This window comes from Oryx dammah, unplaced genomic scaffold (genome assembly GCF_014754425.2).
Source record: "Oryx dammah isolate SB20612 unplaced genomic scaffold, SCBI_Odam_1.1 HiC_scaffold_19, whole genome shotgun sequence".
In the NCBI taxonomy this organism is placed as follows: domain Eukaryota; kingdom Metazoa; phylum Chordata; class Mammalia; order Artiodactyla; family Bovidae; genus Oryx; species Oryx dammah.
The window spans coordinates 12702714-12726963 of record NW_024070203.1 but is presented as its reverse complement, the minus strand read 5'-3'; the positions used below and the strand labels follow the sequence as shown (position 1 = coordinate 12726963).

The window sequence follows — 24250 nt, the reverse complement described above, 5'->3', positions numbered from 1 at the left end:
ACTTTGCTATACTGGTCTTTCTTGACTTTTTACACTGTTTTCCTAATCTGCTTATTTAATCCAGGGCAACATACTTTATAAGTCATACTAGTTTTGTCCAAAAAAAAAAAAAATTTGGAGAATTAGGTTCACCCATCTTATATACAGTGTGCTTTACTTTTTTAAAAAAATTGATCTTTAAAGACTGAATATTGTCTACTGTTGAAACTACCATGTATACAATAGATAGCTAGTGGGAACCTGCTCTGTAGTGCCGGGAGCTCAGCACTGTGCTCTGCGGTGACCTAGAGGGATGGGATGGGGGCTGGGATCCGGGTCCAGGAGGGAGGGGATATATATGTATATATGGCTGATTTGCTTCGTTGTACAACAGAAGCTAATACAACATTGTAAGACAACCATGTCTCAATTAAAAAAAAAAAAAGCGGCTATGCCAGAGGTTCTGAAGGGACTTTTTAGTTAAAGAGTTTGGGATGGTTCAGTAGTAGTATCACTGAAAAAAATATTGCTTGTTTAGAATGGGCTGGTCTTCGGTGTAGCTCGGTGATTTCAGGCTGTATAATACTTTACCTTCTGAATGTCGTGAATGTCCCCAAAATGCGCATGATCAGAAGTTGGTGCAACAAAGACTGACCTTGGGTGAAATTTGTAGAATTTCCCAAACTTGTGTTGCTGTGGGAATGAGTGCATAGTTAGTAGATTCAACATATAAATTTATGAAGAAAGATAACTGTTTGTTTCTTGAATTGGAATTGCCTTTTTTTCTTTTTTTCACCTGGAATGCAACTCTGAAGAGGAGTTTGTTTTGGCTTGTGATTAACTTTGGATTCTAGCATATTCAGATAAACAAATTTGTTGGTAGTTCTAGCTAATTTGTAAACATTTAGTAACATTTTTGTAAATTATTTTTAATTATCAGAAATTTATTATACTAAAATTTCTTTGGAATCTAAAAATATATTAGTGGAAGTATTGAGGATCTATGATAATTGAACCTTTCTTAGGTACTAAGATCAGATAGCTTCAAGAAATTAAAACTTTTCCTGACTTTTCATCACTACTGTAGCTCAGTTTTCTCTAAATGTTGTAATTAGAGAATGCATGTAAGATAATCAGTAAAATAGTTAATATTTTATTTTGGTGCTTTGTTAATATTTCAGTGTAAATAATTTGCAAAATTTGAGAATAGATACCAAAATCTTACATTTAGAAGAGGATCAACTTTTGTAAGAGGCCATTTTTTTCCTTTTTTAAATTTTAAATTGAGTTGCAGTGAAACTGCATCCATTTAAAATGAACAGATTGGTGAACTTTCGTGGGTATATGTACTCAGTCAAATTTCAGGACATTTTCATCATCCTTCAGAATACATTCCTGTTATTTGCAGTCATTCCCTCTCTTATCCAAGGCCCCAGGCAACTACTGATTTGTTGGAAAATGTTTTTAAAAGAAGAACCTTTAAGGAGTCAAATCTAGTTAGTTTCTACCTTTGTAAAAGGCTGCCTTTCTACCAGTATGAAAGGGTTAGAGTTACAGCAGTGGGCCATATAGCCTTAAAACTTAGGTTTGGATGTTTAGCTCTGCCTTCAGGGAACATGTTTAAATGCCTTTTGTTGACAAAACTAGGATATTAATAGAGTCTGTTATTATCACTGGGAATAAGTGAATTAAAAATGTAGGTAAAATGTTTAGCAGCATATAATATACACCCAGTAAGTTTGTAGAGTGTTTTTGAACTTCCTCTTCTCATTTTTATAGGATAAAGAATTCAACGACAGTTTGAGGAAAGTTTGGTAGAATTGGAGCTAATGTTTGGAATTTTGAAATCCAAGATGTTGTAGGTTAATTAGTGGAATTTTCTAGCTAATTAAATATTACTAGATCTTATTTAGTTGACTCTTGCCTGTCACCCAAAATACATTATTAGTTCATTATTCTCTGAAACCAGTAATAATTCAGCTTTTGATAATTAACGCTCCTCTAGAGCTTGAAATGACCTTTGTTGAGCAATGCCTAGGTACAGTTTGGGTAGGGGATTAGCTTGATATCTGTATAAACCCCACATAGCTCACTAAGACAAATATAAATCTCTGATACATTCTTTTCTTGACATTTATTTTATCTTAAAAGAGATGCTCCCTCTAAGTGTGTGTGTGTGTGTGTGTGTGTGCACATCTGTGCCTGCGTGTCTGTAGTTTTTTTGAGTTTTGATTTGTTGGGTTTAATTAATAGTTTCTTTCCATTTTTTTCTTGTTGTCCCACAAAAAAATTTTTGTTTCTTTACATAATTTAAATGCGTTGTAAATAAAGCAAGGGTGTTTACAGTTTTAATAAATATGGGACAGTACTTTAAATGATTTGATTTTAGTTCTTTTATATGACCTTTACTAATATGCAGTGTCTGAGTCTTAAATTTATGAAGAGAGTGTGGTTAAAAACATATGGTTTTTATGATTTAAACCATGTAATTCTTTCAAATGTGTCAAGTTAATGGACTATATATACATAGTTTTTTTCTCTAAAATTAATTAAGTGAACCTTTAATAGGGTCTCTGTTAAAATGAAATTCTACATGCATGATGGAGAAACATTGTTTACCAAAGATTCGTTCTACATGTCCAAATGTATATTCTAAAAGCAGTGAGGATTTTTAAAAAACAATTTAGAAATAACCTAAGTGTGTTCATAGACTCAAAACTATTAAAATAATTTGGTTTTAGGTGATTATCAGTTGATAGCTTTATTTCTTATGGTATTTTTTTTGTCTTTCTATAGGGCTGAAAGACACACAGAAGTCTTCATGGATATAGTTGATACATTTAATCATTTAATTCCTACTGAACACTTAGATGATGCCCTATTTCTAGGATCCAACCTGGAGAATGAAGTCTGTGAGGATTTTAGTACAAGTCAAAATGTCTTAGAGGACTCGCTGAAGAACATGCTCAGCGATAAGGATCCTATGCTAGGATCTGCAAGTAACCAGTTCTGTTTGCCTGTTTTGGATAGCAATGATCCCAATTTCCAGATGCCTTGTTCAACAGGTAATTCTTACTTTTTTTTTTTTTAGTCTGCAATTTAAAATAAAAGGAATTTTCAGCAGTTTTTTTTTTTTTTTTTTTTTTGATGAGGGTAGTACAATTAGGATTCTTTCCTTTGGATTTAGAGCTCCTTTTCTAGTCATCAGAATTGGAATTTAAATTTTCTTCCAAAGAATGTGGAGTTATCTTTGAGGATGTTGTGGATATAGATAGGGTAACTGTGTAATTTATCATCCAGGATGGGATGCCTTTTTTAAGAATCACAGGGGGTGCTGTTAATAATTACATCATGACAACAGGTATAAATTGAGACTCCTAGCAGATAGTGATTGCCTCATCAATTGCGATGTGATGTCATCCTACATCTGTTGGAATCAAGGGAAATGGCTGAATTGACCTTTCCCAGTGTCCATCCTAGCTCTTATTGTGTGTTCTCATTTCAAGTCTTTTAGTATTTTGTACTTGTGTAATAGCTCAAAAACCAGAGAAAGAGCCCTAGGCCTGTGCTGTCCAGCATAGCAACCACTATCCACTTAACTGTTAACCACCTGAAATGAGTCTGTCTTAGTTGAGATGTGCTGTAAAATTGCACATTTTATTTTAAACACTCATTGTGAATAAAAAGATTGTAAAATGTTTCATTAAGTTTTAAAAATGTAGATTACATATTGAGGTGATATTTTGGGTATTTTTGGTTAAATAAAATATTAAAATTAATTTCACCTGTTTTTAGTGTTTTTTTTTAAGTGGTTCCTTGAAAATTTAAAATTACTTATGTGGCTTGCATTATATTTCCACTGGACAGATGACACTTCTTTTGGATCTATAGTTGAAGTAACTGAAAGTAACTTTCAGAGGATAACTTTCTGTACTGCTAGTCAAATTCTTAATAAGAGATTACTTCAGAGATCATATTAATATGTGGGAAAATATGTAGGTTTTTTTTTTTAATAAAGCAGAGAAAATATTGCAACAAACTTTGGAGCAGTTAGCTATTCTGTAAACTAAAATTAGACAAAGGAAAAGCAGCTTCACATGGAGAAGTTAGGCTTTTAGTTCAGGTTTATGTGGTAGTGTTCTGTTTTTCAATGACTCAAGACTTATGCACTATAGTTTTTCAGTAATTTTCATTACCTTTAAAAAATTTCCTACCTAATGTTTTGATATAAATACTTAAAGTTTGGATTAGGTGGCCTGCTATTCATTTGTAAATTTTTCAGATTACTCTGACTCAACACTTTTGTTTCTAAGGATCTTTCATTTTAACAACTCTTTAATACTGAAGTCTTTTTAATTGCTTGCTAATAATGGTGTATCTCTGAATTATATACATTGTATTGTGTTATTGCATAGGTTTACATTGTTTTTTGTTGTCATTGTATTCTTAAATGTTTTAAGCTTTTAAAATTTTGTTTTATGTATGCATTGTTCCTGTGTCAGTACAGTATATTTAATTATTGTCAAGCACTTTTGACACTGTTTGGTTATATGCACAAAGTTTTACAGCTTAGTCTGATTTCAGGAAGAATGATTATTGAATACTTATATGCTTATTACTAGAAGTATAGTTACCCTTAAGGATGTTCTGTTAGGCCTGGAACTGGCAAATTTATCTTTTAGTCCCTGAGTAATACTGGTGTTCTTACTTACAATCATTTTTTAAAATTTCTATTGATGTGAAAAGTTTTTTTTTTTTCATATGAAAAGTCTCTTTGGTTGAATATTTCTTTTGCTAATAGAAGACTTAGAACTCTACATTGAAGTACTTAAATTTTTTTGAGTTCTCGTTAATACTTGTTTACAATTTCATTGTAAACTTTTAACTTTTTAATTAAGAATCTACAAATAGAAATATTTTCTAAATTTTTCTGTTTTGTTTGCTACAATTATTTATCTTGGTTTTAAAGCAAAACTGTGTTAATGGTATGCATCCATACACTTTGAAGATATATAAGGAAATATGTGTGGGAAATTTTAAGATTATAAAGCTCCTTGTAGGATTGCTTAGATTTCATTGTGCCATAAAGAAGTGGATTTATCTTGGATTATTTCAAAGTTTCTTTGGTCCTTTGGGATATTTGGTTCAGTAAAAGGCCAGCATATTTTCTAATGATAGCAAAGTGGAAACATTAAAAAATTTTTTTTTGTAAACTAGTGAAAGCCTATTGTAACTTTAAGCTGTTCACAGACTGCTTCAGCTTTTTGATATAAACTAAAAAGGATAAACTTCTTGCCCAGATGTTTGTACTTGGCTCTCTCAGTTCAGTTCAGTCACTCAGTCGAGTCCGACTCTTTGCGCCACCATGAATCACAGCACGCCAGGCCTCCCTGTCCATCACCAACTCCCGGAGTTCACTCAGACTCAGTCCACTGAGTCTTTGATGCCATCCAGCCATCTCATCCTCTGTCGTCCCCTTCTCCTCCCGCCCCCAATCCCTCCCAGCATCAGAGTCTTTTCCAATGAGTCTAGTCAAGGCTATGGTTTTTCCAGTGGTCATGTATGGATGTGAGAGTTGGACTGTGAAGAAAGCTGAGCGCCGAAGAATTGATGGTTTTGAACTGTGATGTTGGAGAAGACTCTTGAGAGTCCCTTGGACTGCAAGGAGATCCAACCAGTCCATTCTGAAGGAGATCAGCCCTGGGATTTCTTTGGAAGGAATGATGCTAAAGCTGAAACTCCAGTACTTTGGCCACCTCATGTGAGAAGTGGACTCTCTAGGTTTTTACTGATTGTCTTGACTAAAGCTTTGCAGGATAATGGCTCTTTAGTATTTCTCAGGCCATGGAAGGTTATAGATTATGGTTATTTTGTATCTTTGGTTTTAACAGTGCAAAAGATAACAAACAATAACTGCTGTTTTGTTCTCCTATGCTGACATAGGTTGGTTGCTGTGGTTGTTAAAGAGCTATTGTTGAATGGCTTCCATTATATTTCTTATATAAATTTTTCATTATATTTCATCGTCTCCAGAAATCCTAGAGAAGCTTTAACAGTTATAAAAATAGGAAAGACAGGTGGAGGATCACCTTTGGTGCTGTCGGATGCCCAGAGTTAGGGTGCTCACTGTTTAATCTTGAGAGATAACCAGTAGATTTCTGATCCTCTTTTGGATGCTTTTGACTCTAAAAGTATTTATGTAAATGTAGTGTTTGTGTATGGTTTATAGATTTGCCTGGTAATAAATGTAAAAAATATTCTAATAATTGAGGAAACCCTTTAAATTTGGAAAGTGTTTGATCTTGATGATGAAACCAATTATTTGTATTCTTAAAAATTCCTGTTATCTTTAAAATAAAAATAATATTTTCCCAAGTAATAGGTTCAGGATATTGACTATATTGGTTAAATATACTACATTAGGAATGTATTAAAAATCATTGAAGTGCTGTTTGAAAAACTGACATTGTCAGTGTAATAAAGAAATGTTAATTTACTTAACAATCATGATTCACAAGTGTGAAACAAATCTTGTATTTATGAAACCGTTTCTTTATGTGGTAGAAGAGAAATGTTCAGTGGCTGTAATTTGATTTATTTCCTTGAGACCAGGAGGAGGGATGCGCTGTAGATAATATGGATATGCAGAGGAGCCTTTCATTTAGGTAGTGCCTGTAGCTACTGCATCCTCGAGTGAAACCAGGGTGTCCTTTCCAGGCTATATCATTGCTTAAAAAACCATCATTGACTGAATTAAAAAAGTCCCTAATTTAGCATGGTTTTGGAGATTAAAAGCATCAGTCATTGAATTCAGTAGCTTACATATTTGCCAAGAGTTGATTCATATCGTGTGGTTAGGTGTTTTTTCAGTTGTAAAGAAGTTCATATTGTATAGTTTTTTCAGTTGTAAATTTCTGCTACCATATATATGTGATAGTTGTTTCCTATCAAGAATGCCACTGGTAATTTATGACATCAAGTAGAGTTGTTTAATAAGAATTTTAGCTTGTGCTGCTTTTCTTCTGAGCAAAGTATTGTTAATACATGTTAAGACTAGTTTTACAAGCTTCTCAGCAGTAGTGTGATTTGGGCCTTTTTTTTTTTAGCACACAGATTTTTAACTTTTAAACATAGTTCTGTAGTTTGGGGCTCCTTCATCATTAAAGGCAAAATTCATCTGTGTAATATTAAAAAAATTATGGTACTTGTTCTGAAAAGATGATTGTTCTTTTTGCATTACTGAGATTTGTTTAAAAGGTATTTACAGCTTTTTATGATAACGTTTCCAGTCAGTACATTGAACTAAACACAATGGACCCCTGGTTCAATAAGATTCAGTTGGCAGATAGTAGTTTTTGTTTTCCTTATTTGTATGTTGTATTGGTAGCAGACGGTGCCGATTTATTACATTTGTAGATCCAACTTCACATATGCATTCATTACATATTTGTACTGGGGTCTTTTTTCCACTAATATTATTTTTCTGAATAGTAGTGTTCACTGATTTTTTTTTTAAACTTCTGTGCTTTAGTGAACATCTCTTTGCCATTGATCTTTTTTTGAGTTACACTTGAATAATAAAATACAAATTTAGTACATGTAAAGTAGCTATGCAAATGAAATGACAGTATATTGGTTAAGACAAAATGTATACCCTTTAGTTGAATGTTAGTAAAGAGTAACTGATCAACCTTGTAAGAACATTCATGGCTTTTAAAAATAGAGATTTTTTTTCTGTTGAGATTGATGATTAATATATGTTTTGAGTTAGAGGGGTTTCAGTGAAATTCGGGTGTGTATGTATGTTGAGTCATGCCTGACTCTTTGGACCCCATGGGCTGTAGCCCGCCAGGATCCTCTGTCCATGGGATTCTCCAGGCAAGGATACTGGAGTGGGCTGCCCGTGCCCTCCTCCAGGGGATCTTCCCAACTCAGGGATTGAACGCATGTCTCTCTGTATCTACCTGCATTGACAGGGGGTGGTTCTTTACCACTAACGCTATTGGGAGAACAAACAAAAGAGAGGCAAACACTTTGTACAATCAGTGGAGAAGAGAAAATACTGGAAAGTAGAAACAGAGGACAAAACAGCAGTCATAGATTTTTGAAAGTTTGTCACTTGGACAAGAGATTTGACTCTTTTATGAATAATAGGAAAGAGAGGGGGCAGAATTTGATTGGCTGAAAGGGAGAACTTGGGATTCCCTCAAGATAGAATGATAGGTTCCATGGGGTTATGGGATTTATGCCTTTGCTGGGTGTGACCCTCTTGGCCCAGGTCTTTCATTGGGGAATTTTGTCCCATAGAGTTTCTGTCAGGTGACCTTACATGGCCAGTGTCCTCCCAGAGTCCTCTGTCATTGTCCCAACATAAAGTGCCTGTTATTTCTTATTAAAAATTAAAATATGTTTACTTTAATATAAATCTTGTTTGTAGACTTAATGTATTTCATTGCTTCTTTAAATTATTTGAAATACAACTTGAAAAGCATAGTGATAACTACTTTTATGTAAGCAACTTTCATTGCTCTTAATTCAGTTTCTTTCCATCTTATTTCTTATTCCCTCACTGTATTCAATTTAGACATTTTAAATAGTCAATTCTTCACACACATGTATTTTTCATTAATCATTGCCACAAGTCATCCTTAACGACCAAAACAACAGAATTGAACTCAGAGATAAAACAAATTAGCCCTTTAGCACAAACATTAAAATGCCAGTTTCTAAATTCAGAAAATGAAGAGAGGAAATTTTTGGCCCAACCAGAGTTTTCCAGTTTATGGTTTTAGTTGGTATATTTTGTGGCCTTTCTGTATTACCTCTATTTGATTCAGTTGACTTTGGCTTTTCTTAGTTTGATGTAGTATGAAGCAGAACATATTTTTACTTTACATTGACTGAGCATTTAATTTTCTTTTAAGTTTAAAATGTGGAATAAAATTAATCATGTGTTCGTCACTATATTCCTAATAACTTTCAGTTTCTTCCTTTCCCCTGTTACTTGAAATTTGCTCTGTGTTATTATTTTTAGTTTCTGGCTGTCCTGGGTCTTCAGTGCTGCACACAGGCTTTCTCTGGTTGCGGTGAGCGGGAGCCACAGCCGTGCGCAGGCTGCCCTTTGCCGTGGCTTCTCTGGTGTGGAGCGTGGGCTCCTGGGTGGGGACTTCAGTCAGGGCTCTCAGGCTCGGTAGTTGCAGCTTGCAGAATCTAGGATGGGGGCTTAGCAGTTGGGGTGCGCTGGCTTAGTTGCCCTGAGGCATGTGGAATCTTTCAAGACCAGGGATTGGCAGGCGAATTCTTTAACACTGGACCACCAGGGATGTTCCAGTGTTATTTTTTAGCTTGCATTTCTGAACTGTTATAGAACAGACTTCTTTACCCACGGTCCTGGGCATACTTCTGAGTTTACTGAAACTACCTGCTCCCAGGGCCCTCTGTCACTGTCCTGTTCTGTCTGTGTTTGCCGTGCTCCAGGCTTGTATACCTGTCATCCCTGAGTATCTCTGCTCTCCTTGAGTGAAGCTGTTGTTTTCCTGGATGTCAGTTTCTTTAGCTATGCCCTCTTTACTTAATGACATCCTTAGTATATTTCTAATAGTATTACACTTGACTAATAATTTGCCTTTATAGAAACAAAATTGAATATCATTTTCCTTAATTTTCCTTAAAATTTTGTAACTGGTATTCATGATGGGTTGGCTGCTTGGGTTTGTATGAGGTTTGTTGCTTTGTTAGGTGGCCTTTTCTGTACCCTACCTTGCTTTCAGTTTAGTTGCTCAGTTGTGTATGACTTTTTATGACCCCATAGACTGCAGCATGTCAAGCTTCCCTGTCCATCACCAACTCCCGGAGTTTATTCAAACTCATGTCCATTGAGTTGGTGATGCCATCCAACCATCTTATCCTCTGTCGTCCCCTTCTCCTCCCATCTTCAGTCTTTCCCAGCATTAGGGTCTTTTCCAATTAGTCAGTTCTAGCATCAAGTGGCCAAAGTATTGGAGTTTCAGCTTCAGCATCAGTCCTTCCAATGATTATTCAGGACTGATTTCCTTGACTGGTTGGATCTCCTTGCAGTCCAAGGGACCCCAGTACCACATTACTAGCAAATCATTCCTTTGCTAGTGTGTGAGATGAGTGCAATCGTACGGTAGTTTTAGCATTGTTTGGCATTGCCTTTCTTTCGGATTGGAATGAAAACTGACCTTTTCTAGTCCTGTGGCCACTGCTGAGTTTTCCAAATTTGCTGGCATATTGAGTGCAGTTTCTCCAGTACCACAGTCAAAAGTGCTCAACTCTTTTTAAGTCCAACTCTGACATCCAAACATGGCTACTGGGAAAACCATAGATTTGACTAGATGGACCTTTGTTGGCAAAGTAATGTCTCTGCTTTTTAATATGCTCTCTAGGTTGGTTGTAGCTTTTCTTCCAAGAAGCAAGCGTCTTTTAATTTCATGGCTGCAGTCACCATCTGCAGTGATTTTGGAACCTAAAAAAATAAAGTCTGTCACTGTTTCCATTGTTTTCCCCATCTATTTGCCATGAAGTGATGGGACCAGCTCCCGGTCTTGGTTTTGCTGACTGTATAGAGCTTCTCCATCTTTGGCTGCAAAGAATATAATCAATCTGATTTCAGTGTTGACCATCTGGTGATGTCCATGTGTAGAGTCTTCTCTTGTGTTGTTGGAAGAAGGTGTTTGCTATGACCAGTGTGTTCTCTTGGCAAAACTCTGTTAGACTTTGCCATGCTTCATTCTGTACTACAAGGCCAGATTTGCCTGTTACTCCAGGTATCTCTTGACTTCCTACTTCTGCATTCCAGTCCCATATAATGAAAAGGACTTTTTTGGGTGTTAGTTCTAGAAGTGGGTGGGCCTCATCAAATCAGTTGAAGGCCTAAAGAGAAAAAAAAGTAGAGGTTCCCCAAGCAGGAGGGAATTTTGTCTCCAAACTGCCTTCAGACTCAAGCTGCAACATCAGTTCTTCCCTGGGTTTCCAATCTACCTTGAAGGTGTGGGTTCACTAGCCTCTGCTGCTGCTGCTAAGTCGTTTCAGTCGTGTCCGACTCTGTGTGACCCCATAGATGGCAGCCCACCAGGCTCTCCCATCCCTGGGATTCTCTAGGCAAGAACACTAGAGTGGGTTTCCATTTCCTTCTCCAATGCGTGAAAGTGAAAAGTGAAAGTGAAGTCGCTCAGTCGTGTCCGACTCTTCGCGACCTCATGGACTGCAGCCCACTGGGCTCCTCCATCCATGAGATTTTCCAGGCAAGAGTACTGGAGTGGGGGTGCCATTGCCTTCTCCGTCACTAGCCTCTCCAATTATATAAAACTTTTCTTAAGATAAAAAGTCTCAGTCAGTCAAGCAAGCAATCTCATGTGCTCTCCATACACACACATTCCATTTTCTCTGTAAAATCTGATAAGAGGTAGGAGAGATTTGCAAACTCTGAGAAGTCTGTTAATAAGTTTATTACTAACAAAACTAGCAATATAACTTATAGGTTAAGAAATTTTGAACAGAAGGGAACAAATGCCAACTGACCACAGAAGAAACAATAAGGTAAAATTCAACACTGACAAAAGCTAGAGAACAATATACAGGATTCCAAAATCCATTAAGTAAGAATTACTGGGTATCAGAAGTTTTATATCCATTATGGAATGATAGAGGGTACTGACAGTGAGTTAGGCCAGAAATAAGGAATTAACTTAAGGACTAAATACTGAGAAGTCAACTTCACGCCTTCCCTGACTTCAGCACCCAGTAAAGCCGATAGCCAAGCACTGAACTCCAATCAAGGAAATATCTTCTTAACCCTAAACTGAAAGTGAATGAACAAGCTGCAGGAAACAAGACCACAACCTCCTAATAATAAGGAGCTTCTCTCCCTGGCATTCAGAAATTCTTAAAATAACCATAGGATTATCCAGTTAAAGCCCACTTATCCCACAGCAAAATTTAACATTAATTTTCTATTTCCTCCCATTTTAAACAGCAAGCAACCAAAAATAATCACTTAGGGGAAGTCTGCAACATTATGGGAAACATCAAAATAAACAAATAGAAAAAACAAATTCACACTATAAAGAAACTCTTACTGTATACCTATTCCTCTTGATGAAAGTGAAAGTGGAGAGTGAAAAAGTTGGCTTAAAGCTCAACATTCAGAAAACGAAGATCATGGCATCTGGTCCTATCACTTCATGGGAAATAGATGGGGAAACAGTGTCAGACTTTATTTTTGGGGGCTCCAAAATCACTGCAGATGGTGATTGCAGCCATGAAACTAAAAGACGCTTACTCCTTGGAAGAAAAGTTATGACCAACCTAGATAGCATATTCAAAAGTAGAGACATTACTTTGCCAACAAAGGTCCATCTAGTCAAGGCTATGGTTTTTCCTGTGGTCATGTATGGATGTGAGAGTTGGACTGTTTAGAAAGGTGAGTGCCGAAGAATTGATGCTTTTGAACTGTGGTGTTGGAGAAGATTCTTGAGAGTCCTTTGGACTGCAAGGAGATCCAACCAGTCCATTCTGAAGGAGATCAGCCCTGGGATTTCTTTGGAAGGAATGATGCTTAAGCTGAAACTTCAGTACTTTGGCCACCTCATGCAAAGAGTTGACTCGTTGGAAAAGACTCTGATGCTGGGAGGGATTGGGGGCAGAAGGAGAAGGGGATGACGGAGGATGAGATGGCTGGATGTCATCACTGACTCGATGGACATGAGTTTGAGTGAACTCCGGGAGTTGGTGATGGACAGGGAGGCCTAGCGTGCTGCGATTCACACAGATGGGGTCACACAGAGTCGGACATGACTGAGCAACTGAACTGAACTGATCCCTGGAGAAGGAAAGGGCAATCCACTCCAGTATTCTCACTTGGAGAATCCCATGGACAGAGGAGCGTACGGTCCATAGGGTCGCAAAGAGTCAGACACGACTGAGGTGACTAATCACAGACACACGCAGTATACTCCTATGACAACAGAGCACTTTTAAAAAATGTTACAGATAAAGAGAACAGTTCTCAGAAACAGTAACTGTCAAAATTAAATATTTAAAGAGATGTAAAATATGTCAGTGAATCTCTAAAAAGACACAAAGCAAAACGACGGAAAAGATGCAAGAAAGAGATAAGAAAAATGGGCAATTAATCCAAAAGGGCCACCAGCTACTAGAGTTTGCAGAAGAAAACACGAGAAAACTTCCCAGAACTAAAGGGATCACTCTTCAAATGAAAAGGCCCACCCAGTGCCGGCAAAAATAAATCAAAGACTAAACACCAAAAGATAAGAACGTCCTAAAGCTGGTACAGACTGTGGCTCAGATCATGAACTCCTTATTGCCAAATTCAGACTTAAATTGAAGAAAGTAGGGAAGTCCACTAGACCATTCAGTTATGATCTAAATCAAATCACTTATGACTATACAGTGGAAGTTAGATTCAAGGGATTAGATCTGGTAGACAGAGTGCTTGATGAACTATGGAATGAGCTTTGTGATACTGTACAGGAGACAGGGATCAAGACCATCCCCAAGAAAAAGAAATGCAAAAAGGCAAAATGGCTGAGGAGGCCTTAAAAACACCTATGAAAAGAAGAGAAGCAAAAGGCAAAGGAGAAAAGGAAAGATATACCCATTTGAATTCAGAGTTTCAAAGAATAGCAAGAGGAGATAAGAAAGCCTTCCTCAGTGATCACTGCAAAGAAATAGCAGAAAACAATAGAATGGGAAAAACTAGAGATCTCTTCAAGAAAACTAGAGATACCAAGGGAAGTTTTCATGCAAAGATGGGCACAATAAACAATAGAAATGGTATGGACATAACAGAAGCAGAAGCTTTTAAGAAGACGTGGCAAGAATACGCAAAAGAACTGTACATAAAAGATCTTCAAGACCCACATAATCATGATGGTGTGATCACTCAGCTAGAGCCAGGCATCCTGAAATGCAAAGTCAAGTGGGCCTTAGGAAGCATCGCTACAAAGCTAGTAGAGGTGATGGAATTCCAGTTGTGCTATTTCAAATCCTAAATGATGATGCTGTGAAAGTGCTGCAGTCAATATGCCAGCACATTTGGAGAACTCAGCAGTGGCCACAGGACTGGAAAAGGTCTGTTTTCATTCCAGTCCCAAAGAAGGGCAATGCCAAGGAATGCTCAAAACTACTGCACAATTGTACTCATTTCACACACTAGCAAAATTCTCCAAGCCAGGCTTCAACAAGTGTCTGAACTGTGCACTTCCAGATGTTCAACCTAGATTTAGAAAAGGCAGAGGAACCAGTGATCAAATTGCCAACAGCCATTGGATCGTCGAAAAAGCAAGAGAGTTCCAGAAAAACTTCTACTTTCTGTTTATTGACTGACAAAGCCTTTGACTGTGTGGATCACAATCAACTGTGGAAAATGCTTAAAAGAGATGGGAATACCAGACCACCTGACCTGCCTCCTGAGAAATCTGTATTCAGGTCAAGAAGCAATAATTAGAACTGGACATGGAACAACAGACTGGTTCCAAATCAGGAAAGGAATACATCAAGGCTATATATTGTCACCCTGCTTATTTAACTTACATGCAGAGTACATCATGAGAAATGCCAGGCTAGATGAAGCACAAGCTGGAATCAAGATTGCCAAGAGAAATATCAATAATTTCATATGTGCAGATGACACTACACTTATGTCAGAAAGCAAAGAAGAACTAAAGAGCATCTTGATGAAAGTGAAAGAGGCAAGTGAAAAAGTTGGCTTAAAGCTCAGCATTCAGAAAAGTAAGATCATGGCATCTGGTCCCATCACTTCATGGCAAATAGATGTGGAAATGGTGAGAGATTTTATATTTTTAAGCTCCAAAATCACTGCAGATGGTGACTGCAGACATGAAATTAAAGGACACTTGCTTGGAAGAAAAGCTATGACCAACCTAGACAGCATATTAAAAAGCAGAGACATTACTTTGCCATCAAAGGTCTGTGTAGTCAAAGCTATGGTTTTTCCAGTGGTCATGTATGAATATGAGTGTTGGACTGTGAAGAAAGCTGAGCGCCGAAGAATTGATACTTTTGAACTGTGGTGTTGGAGAAGACTCTTGAGAGTCCCTTGGACAGCGAGGAGATCCATCTAGTGCATCCTAAAGGAAATGAGTCCTGAATATTCATTGGAAGGGCTGATGCTGAAGCTGAAACTCCCAATACTTTGGTCACCTGATGCAAAGAACTGATTCATTTGAAAAGACCCTGCTGCTGGGAAAGATTGAGGGCAGGTGGAGAAGGAGACGACAGAGAATGAGATGGTTGGATGGCATCACTGACTCTGTATATATGGATTTGAGTAAACTGGCTATTGGTGATGGACAGGGAGGCATGACGTGCTGTGGTTCATGGGGTCGGAAAGAGTCGGACACGACTGAGCAACTGAACTGAACCCACATTATGTACAGTAATCTGCTTCACTCAAACTCTGTTGGTTTAAATCTCATGTGAAAATACCTTCACAGTCACATTTAGGCTGGCACTTCACTAAATATCTGAGTACTGTGGCATAATAAAGTTAATTCAGAACATGATATTCTTTGAACTTTTATAATTAGTTTATATGTATTGTCCTGAAGCTAGTTTTAATCTCAAGATTTTTGGGAATGTCATTTCATAGGCAGTTTCCAGGCAGAGTCAGCTTATATGGTCCCCAGGTCTTTTCTCTCAGGGATTAGATATAAAGGAAGTTGATATAATAGTTAATACCATGTGGATGTTAATATGCCAGGTACTGTATAGAAGTACTTTGCCAGTATTATCTCTTTGCTATAGATAAGTAGAATTAATCCCATTTTATAGCTGAATAAACTGAGATTTTGAGGTAGTTAAGTAATTTCCAAAATTTTATAATAAGTCATATTACTTGAACTGGAATAGATTTTCTTCCTGCCTTCAAGTACATGAGTGCTCTTAAGATTAAGACTAGAAAAATTAGAAGATGTTTTCTTTTTTGTTTTTTAAGGTTCTGTTAAAAGATCAAAGGAGGTGGTAGTAGATATTAAGTACATTTTTTAACTGGGAAAAAAAAAAAAGTACAAAGAAGGGAGAGAAGTAGAGCTCCGTCGTGGGACCAGAGATTAAAGTAGGAAATAAAGTACTGTCTGCAGGTGGGGCACTGCTTTGGCTCTCAGATTTTTCAAAGTTGTTGAAGAGGAGAACAGTGTAGGTAGAAACAAATCCAGTGCCCAGGGAAAGGGAAGCTATTTCTGATATTAAAATTAGATATTTCATTCACAGTTCGATGGTGATGTGATGCAATAAAGGAAAATCCTTAACATCTTTTCAATGAACATAGGACCTTTTCTTGTGGTATCCCTCAATGTGTATCCCGGTAGAATTACAGGGACTAATGGAATGGTCTGACCTAGTCCTAGGTTCAATATTAGGTTATTTTTCAGACAACTCATCTTGGATATCATTTTCAACATCAGATTTCTGAGTATATTGATAACTCATTTCTGTCTGAGAACTGTTGGCAATGCAATTATCTCTCACCTTTCCCCTTCTTTTTTGCCAGCTAAGTGCATAGAGAAGCTTTGTTTATAAATAAACTGGGCTGTGATGGGATATGAAATTTTAAAGGCGCTGGCAGTGACATCTTTGAGAATAGTAGGAGGCTGCTCTGCCCTCCTGTGGAGAGGAGGACAGAGTCAAGATTTTTCTCAGAAAGTGATTTTGGATTCTCTAACACGTAAATAGGAGAAGCCTAATTTCAGACCTAAGTGAAGATCATTTTATAGCCCATGGTTAAACTGGCAGCTTGTTGAGTAAAATTCATAGTCTTCTAAACCCTTTAGTTCCAGTATATTATTCTTGGAGTTTTCTTCCAGTCAGGCAGGATTACAGAATCCTTTGTGGCCATTGTCACCATGAGCATTGCCTGGATTCTGTTGGAATTGCTTTAGCCTTGTACTTTGTACTTCTGCTACTTGTACTTTTTCATACTTATTCTGTTTGCCTTAGTTGAGAATGTTCTGAAAAGAAATTCTGGACTGGAGCTACTGTCGTTGGTACTGTCCTTTATGATCTTTTCTTCCCTAAAATACTGTTTTTCCTTAATTTTGAATCTTTTATCATAAACTTTTGTCTATGTCTCTAGGTCATCTTGAATTATAATTGATTACTCAGTTTATATTTACATAGCAAAGAGGTAAATTGTCAGGGTATGATTATTTAGAAGTTTACTGAAATCAAGGAATCTAAAATGATTACATTATTCTAAACACAATTTTACTCCTTTTGCGTGGTAAAGCTGTTTTCCTGTAACTAGAGTTCAAGATTAGGATGAGAGCAATTTACTGGTTGGCTTGTACAACTCCAGTGAGTACCAGTCAGAGAATACAGTGTGAATGATGCCCCTTTGAGTGGATAGCAGCCTGGGGTAGTTAAAGGGAGTGAACATTAATTTCTATTTAGATATTTTAACTTAAAATGATGTCTGATAATTATTTGATTGCAGTGTGGTAATTTAAATAGTTTTATGCTTTCTTTAACAGGAGAAAAGGTACAGCTGAGAAATCTCATTGTAAGACCACTGGTTTGGAAATGTAGTCTAAAATATGATTTCAGTTTGTGATTATTGAACTACTACCTCCTGGTGGTGGTGTACAAAAAGAGAAAACTATCACTTGTATTTTAAGTCAGAAAGGCAAGGTATTTTTTTCTCTTGCCAGAGCAAAAATAGTTTAATAATTTTATCACTTTTGTCACAGTCTGGAAATTTTTTGTTGTTATTTAAAGATGTAGAATTTATAAAATACGGTGGGTACAATATTTTGAAGAGAATACTTGTCAGATTTTAAAGATATCTTAAATTGTATTTAAAATACAAGAAGAACATAACAGACATGAGTCAGTTTTGAAGATATATAAATTTGAAGTTTCTCTTTAACAAGGTTTAGAATGGTCATATTTTCAGATTGGCTTTTCATAAGTTTTTTAAGTCCATAACTCTGTTGTTTTGGAGTGCTAATGCAGTGAGCCTGACCTGTGAGTCCTAGTTTTGTGCAGAGGTATGAAAGAGAGGTGTTTTTAAATCCTTTATCCTACAGTATTTTGAAAATAATGTGTTATGCTTCTTGTTGACCATCTTTTATTTTCTGAATTCTCTTACCTTTCTACCTCTTCCTTTCTTCTCAGCTGAATTCCTTTCAGTCTCATTATTTGCAGAATGTTTTCTTTTCCCTCCAGAATTAGTTGCTTATTCTATCTATAATGAAAATTAGTTTTTATACCTTATATGGATCATAGCTCAGAATTAAAGCATGTAAGCATATCACATTTGTATATAGCTATTTTTTCCCTTTTTTCAATAGTTATTTTTAATTGATTGATTATTGGTTTACAGTGTTGTTTTGATTTCTGTCATACATCAACATGAATTAACCGTAACTGCACATATGTCCCCTCCCTCTTAAATCTCCCTCCCACCTCCTACCTGTTCCCACCTCTCTAGGTTGTTACAGGGCCCCAGTGTGAGCTCCCTGAATCCTACAGCAAACTCCCATTGGCTGTCTGTGTACATATGTTAGTGTATATGCGTCCATGCTGCTCTCCATTCATCTCACTCTCTCCCTGTTGTTCCCCACCGTTGTCCGTAAGTCTGTCCTCTATGTCTGTATCTCAATTGCTGCTCTGTTTACAGATTTGTCAGTACCATGCTTCGAGTTGCCATAAGTATGTAGCTAATTTAAACAAGATCATTAACTCCTTAACAGTTCCACAATTATTTGCATTATTAAATTTTTTCTTTTGTAGGTGATTTTGCAAGTAATTATGTTGGTACATATTAACATAGTGGAATAAAAAAGTTTTCTGGCACTGTGTGTGGGTAATGGGTAGTATTCTTTGAGCAGAAAGGCTAGTAGTCTATGATTTTGCAGTTTGATAGACTAGGGTTCTTAACTTGATAATTGTTTAATGTGGTACCAAAAGATAGAATGTACTTGTAATTATTGAATATTGTTCCATGCTAGATGAGTGAAAGTTGGTACTTAGCTTACTTATTAATCAACATGAATGGCTTATAAACAGCTTGTTAATCTTTAAAGTGGTGAATTATTCTGCTTTGTAGTTTGAAAATAATTTGGGTATAAAGAAACCTAAAGATCCTTGCTTTCTTCATCTTGATTTTGATTTTCTGTTCCTTTATCTAATTACTCTGATACTTTTATTCCAATTTTTTTCCCATCACGGAGAAAATTGAATTGTGAAATCTCTAAACTCTTTACTTTGCTATCTTTTGATAGTGAAAAAGGAATTCTGATAAAAGAGCTGCACCTGCAGTTCTTCTTAATGAGATCTTGACGGGACTGTTTGACTGACTTTTATTGGTCAAAGAGAGAGATTAGCATGTTTTAGGGCCCTACCCCTGGCCTGCTCTCCTTGTCCTGGAGATGAGTGTACCTGCCAGCCAGAGGAGTTGAATTTCGTAATTCTGTGGCAGTGGCTGCTGCTGCTGCTACATTGCTTCAGTCGTGTCCGACTCTGCGTGACCCCATAGACAGCAGCCCACCAGGCTTCCCTGTCCCTGAGATTCTCCAGGCAAGAATACTGGAGTGGGTTGCCATTTCCTTCTCCAATGCATGAAAGTGAAAAGTGAAAGTGGCTATTAAAAAATTAGGAAAATCTGGTTACCTGGATTTTTCCATATCATAGATCTAGGCATCCTCGGTCTCCTGGCTGACCCTAGAAGTGCTTTATCTGTTCAAGGATTTCTGTTCTTTTCCTGGTCTGTTGCTGTCATAGATTTGATTCTCATGGATTGTAACTCACTGGGTCATCTTGATGAAAAAGTTTTGGCCTTTTGGCCTTGGTTTAGGTTCAGCTGGGAGTGACAGGAAACTTCTAAGTAACAGTGGTAATAAAGGAATGCTGCCAGCAGAGAACCCACTTCAGTATTGCCTTTGTGATGGAGTTGCTTCACCCCGAGTCACCCACTGTTCCCAGGGCAGTCTGCATCCAGTGACTGGGTGCTATGGGGTACAGAAGCTGGTGCCATCATCGCAACTCCTGATGACTCACCTCAGGAAGTGATGACTGAACTCAGGAAGATCCCCTCAGCTTCTGAGCTCCCCGCAAGGCTGGCCGAGGCCTTTGTTCCTGCTATACCACATCCCAGCTTTTCCTTTGCTCCATCCCTGCTTCCTCCCTTCCCTTCTGCAGACATCTGTCTCAAGAGCACTCCCCAGTAAATCTTTCGCATGGCATGCTGATCCTCCCTCTGTCTGGCTTACTGGCATAGAGTTAAACACCATCACCACCTGTGTTAGATAAGTGCATCTTGAAAAAAAATAATTTATGTTTTCATGAAATAGCTCAGAAGAAAAAGTAGCCTAGAGCTGATGGGACTCCACAGTGTCAGGGACTTCCGTTCCCTCTTCCTTGCACTATCAGGTGTGATCCTTGGCTCTAGAGTCACTTCATAGTTTGTGATGGCTCTTCAGCTGTCAGGTTGGTGCCTGGCCAGTAAAAGGGAAGGTAAGGGCATGCCCCCTTCCTTTACGATCACATCCTGAGAATTGCATGTACCATTTGTCCTTTCATTCTGGTGGTGGTTGCTTGGACAGTGGCCAGATCTGATAGTAGGGTAGATTGAAAAGTGTAGTCTTAATTTGGATGACCGTGTGAAATAACAGGAATTCATGAATGAGGAAGGAAGGCTGAATGGACTTTGACCAGCTGCTAGCCAGCGGGCTCAGGCACAGTATCTTTAGTTCACTCTGTTCAGGTGCTGAGATCAGGACCTGTTTTTCATGATAGGTCTGTGCCAGCTCACAGATCTACCTGGGTTTAAATACTTGACCTGTTTTCAGAACTGAACCTGCTCTACTCTTCAAAGATTTTTCTAGGGTGAGTGTATGTTTTTCACTCCTAACTAATAGGACATGGATTTTTCTTAGTTTGTAAAACGAATTTCCAGGTAGCTCAAATGGTTTAGAATTTGCCTGCAATGTGGAGACTCCTTGGGTCAGGAAGATCCCCTGGGGAAGGACATGGCAGACCACTCCAGTGTTCTTGCCTGGAGAATCCCATGGACAGAGGAGCCTGGTGGGCTACAGTCCATGGGGTTGCAAGGAGTCAGACACAACTGAGTGACTAACACACTTAGTTCGTGAAGTTTAGGTCTTTGTTCATAGATCATCACCACCTGCTCATATAAAAAGTTTTAGCCTGAGTGATTCTTGTATTGTTGCACCCTGAAGAGGGGGTGGGTGTCAGAATTGTTGCTTCTGTACCGGAAGCTTCATTTCATTAAGGGATGATATCCAGACCTTCTGACTGTAAATGTTTATCAGTAAAACATTTTAAAGTGCTCATTCATCCTTATATGTGTGTTTATATACTTGTCCTACTTTGTTGTTCAGTCACTCAGTTGTGTCAGACTCTTGCGACCCCATGAACTGCAGCATGCCAGACTCCTCTGTCCTCCACTGTCTCCCAGAGTTTGATCAGATTCATGTCCATTGAGCCAGTGATGCCATCCAGCCATCGAATCCTCTGCCCCCGCCTTCTCCTTCTGCCTTCAGTCTTTCTTGGCATCAGGATCTTTTCCAGTGAGTCAGCCAGCTCTTCTCATCAAGTGGCCAAGTATTGGAGCTTCAGCTTCAGCAGCTGTCCTTCCAATGAATATTCAGGGTTGATTTTCTTTAGGACTGACTGGTTTGATCTCTTTGCCTTCCAGGGGACTCTCAAGACTCTTGTCCGGCATCACAATTTGAAAGCATCAGTTCTTCAGCACTCAGTCTTTATGGACGAACACTCACATCCATATATGACTACTGGAGAAACCATAGCTTTGATTATACAGACTTTTATTGGCAGAGTATGTCTCTACTTTTTAATATGGTATTTAGGTTTGTCATAGCTTTCCTTCTAAGGAGCAAGCATCTTTTATTTCATTCCTGTATTTACTACCTAGAGTGATTTTGGAGCCCAAGAAGATAAAATCTGTCATTGCTTCTGCCTTCTCCCCATCTGTTTGCCAAAGTGATGGGACCAGATGCCATGATCTTCGTTTTTTGAATGTTGAATTTTAAGCCCGCCTTTTCACTCTTTTCTTTTCACCCTCATCAAGAAGCTCTTTAGTTCCTCTTCACTTTCTGCCATTAGAGTGGTGTCATCTGTATATCTGAGGTTGTTGATATTTCTTCTGGCAATCTTGGTTCCAACTTGTGATTCATCCAGCCTGGCATTTCACGTGATGTACTCTGCATATAAATTAAATAAGCAGGAACCTTGTCATACTCCTTACTCAGTTGTGAACTGGTCTGTTGTTCCATGTCCAGTTCTAACTGTTGTTTCTTGACTTGCATACACATTTCTCAGGTCAGATGGTCTGGTACTCCCATCTCTTTTAAGAATTTTCCACTGTTTGTTGTGATCCACACAGTCAAAGGCTTTAGTGTAGTCAGTGGAGCAGAAGTAGATGTTTTTTTCTGGAATTTCTTTGATTTCTCCATGATCCAACGGATGTTGGCAATTTGATCTCTGGGTCCTTTGCCTCTTGGAAACCCAGCTTGTATGTCTGGAGTTTCTCGGCTCACATACTGCTGAAACCTAGCTTGAAGGATTTTGAGCATGGAAATGAGCACAGTTTTATTTATTTTAAATTTATTTTTTAAATGCGGAAAGTTGCTTTACAATGCTGTATTGGTTTCTGACATATAGCAGCACTAATCAGCCTTAATTGTATATACATCCCTTTTGCCTTGAGCCTCCTCTCCCCTCATCCTAACCCTCTAGGTCATCACAGCATCAGGCTGGACTCCTCATGTTGTATAACAGCTTCCCACCAGCTGTCTATTTTACACATGATAGTGTACAATGTCAGTGCTACTTTCTCCTTTCAGTTCACTCTCCCCTTCCTCTGCTGTCCCCACATATCCAGACTTCACATCTGTATTTCCATTCTTTCCATGCACGCATAAGTTCATCAGTACCATTTTTCTAGATTCCATGTGTATGTGTTAATATATGATATTTATTTTCCTCTTTCTGATTTATTCACTGTGTATAACAGGCTCTGTCTGTTTCATTCATCTCACTACCACCGACTCAATCTATCAGTGGATACCTAGGTTGCTTCCATGTCCTGGCTATTGTAAATAGGGCCGCAGTGAATTTGGGGGTACACGTGTCTTTTAGATTTGTGGTTTTCTTAGGGTATATGCCCAGTATTGGGATTTCTGGGTCATATGGTAGATTAAGTTCTAGTTTTTTAAGAAATTTCTATACTGTTTTCTGTAATGGCTGTATCAATTTATGTTCACACCCACAGTGCAAGAAGCTTCCCTTTTCTCCTTATCCTCTATAGCATTTATTGTTTGTAGATTTTTTGACGATTGCCATTCTGACTGATGTTGATTTGCATTTCTCTAGTAGTGATATTGAGCATCTTTTCATGTGTTTATTGGCCATCTGTATGTCTTTGGAGAAATGTCTGTTTAAGTCTTCTGCCCATTTTTTGATTGGGCTGTTTGTTTTACTGATACTAAGCTGTATGAGCTGCTTATATATTTCAGAGAGTAATCCTTTGTCAGTTGCTTCCTTTGCAATTATTTTCTCCCATTCTGAGTGTTGTCTTGTGTATTGTTTCCTTTGCTGTGAAAAATGTCTATGTTTATTAGGTTATGTTGATTTTTTTTTTCTCCATTTCTCTAGGAAGTGGGTCACAGAGGGTCTTGCTGTGGTTGATGTCAAAGAGTGTACTGCCTATGATTTCCTCTAAGAGCTGTATAGTTTGTGGTCTTATGTTTAATTCTTTAATCTATTTTGAGTTTATTTTCGTTTATAGTGTTAGGAAGTGTTCTCTTCATTTTTTTACATGTAGCTGTCTAGTTTTCCCGCAGTTTTTATTGAAGAGGTTTTCTTTTCTTCATTGTATATTCTTGCCTCCTTTTTCAAAGATAAGGTGCACATAGGTGTGTGGGTTTATCTCTGGGCTTTCTGTCTTGTTCCATTCTTCTGTATTTCTGTTTTTGTGCCAGTACCATACTGTCTTGATGACTGTAGCTTTATCATATAGTATAAAGTCAGGAAAGTTGATTCCTACAGCTCCATTTTTCTTTCTCAAGATTATTTTTGCTATTTGGGTTCTTTAGTATTTCCATATGGGTCTCTTGGTGGCTCAGCTGCTAAAGAATCCACCTGCAATGCAGGAGACCTGGGTTTGGTCGCTGGGTTAGGAAGATCCCCTGGAGAAGGGAATAGCAACCCACTGCAGTATTTTGCC

The 24250-nt window shown here is 37.8% G+C and overlaps 1 protein-coding gene across 5 annotated transcripts in view; it reads left to right on the top strand.

Moving 5' to 3' along the window:
* The window catches only part of PHF3 (PHD finger protein 3), a 90254-nt gene that overhangs the window by 10620 nt on the left and 55384 nt on the right, over nt 1–24250 (top strand). For 2 of the 5 annotated variants that reach the window (XM_040261422.1, XM_040261418.1), the window contains exon 2: nt 2776–3044. The exons of 2 other annotated variants lie outside the window; for them this stretch is intronic. Coding sequence is in view for 1 of the 3 variants with exons in the window: in XM_040261418.1 (XP_040117352.1) it covers nt 2801–3044 (244 nt within the window). In the remaining 2 variants the exon portion in view is untranslated. Of the gene's footprint in view, nt 1–2775; nt 3045–24250 lie in introns of those variants that run through there. One more of the 5 variants, XM_040261421.1, reaches the window with a different exon arrangement.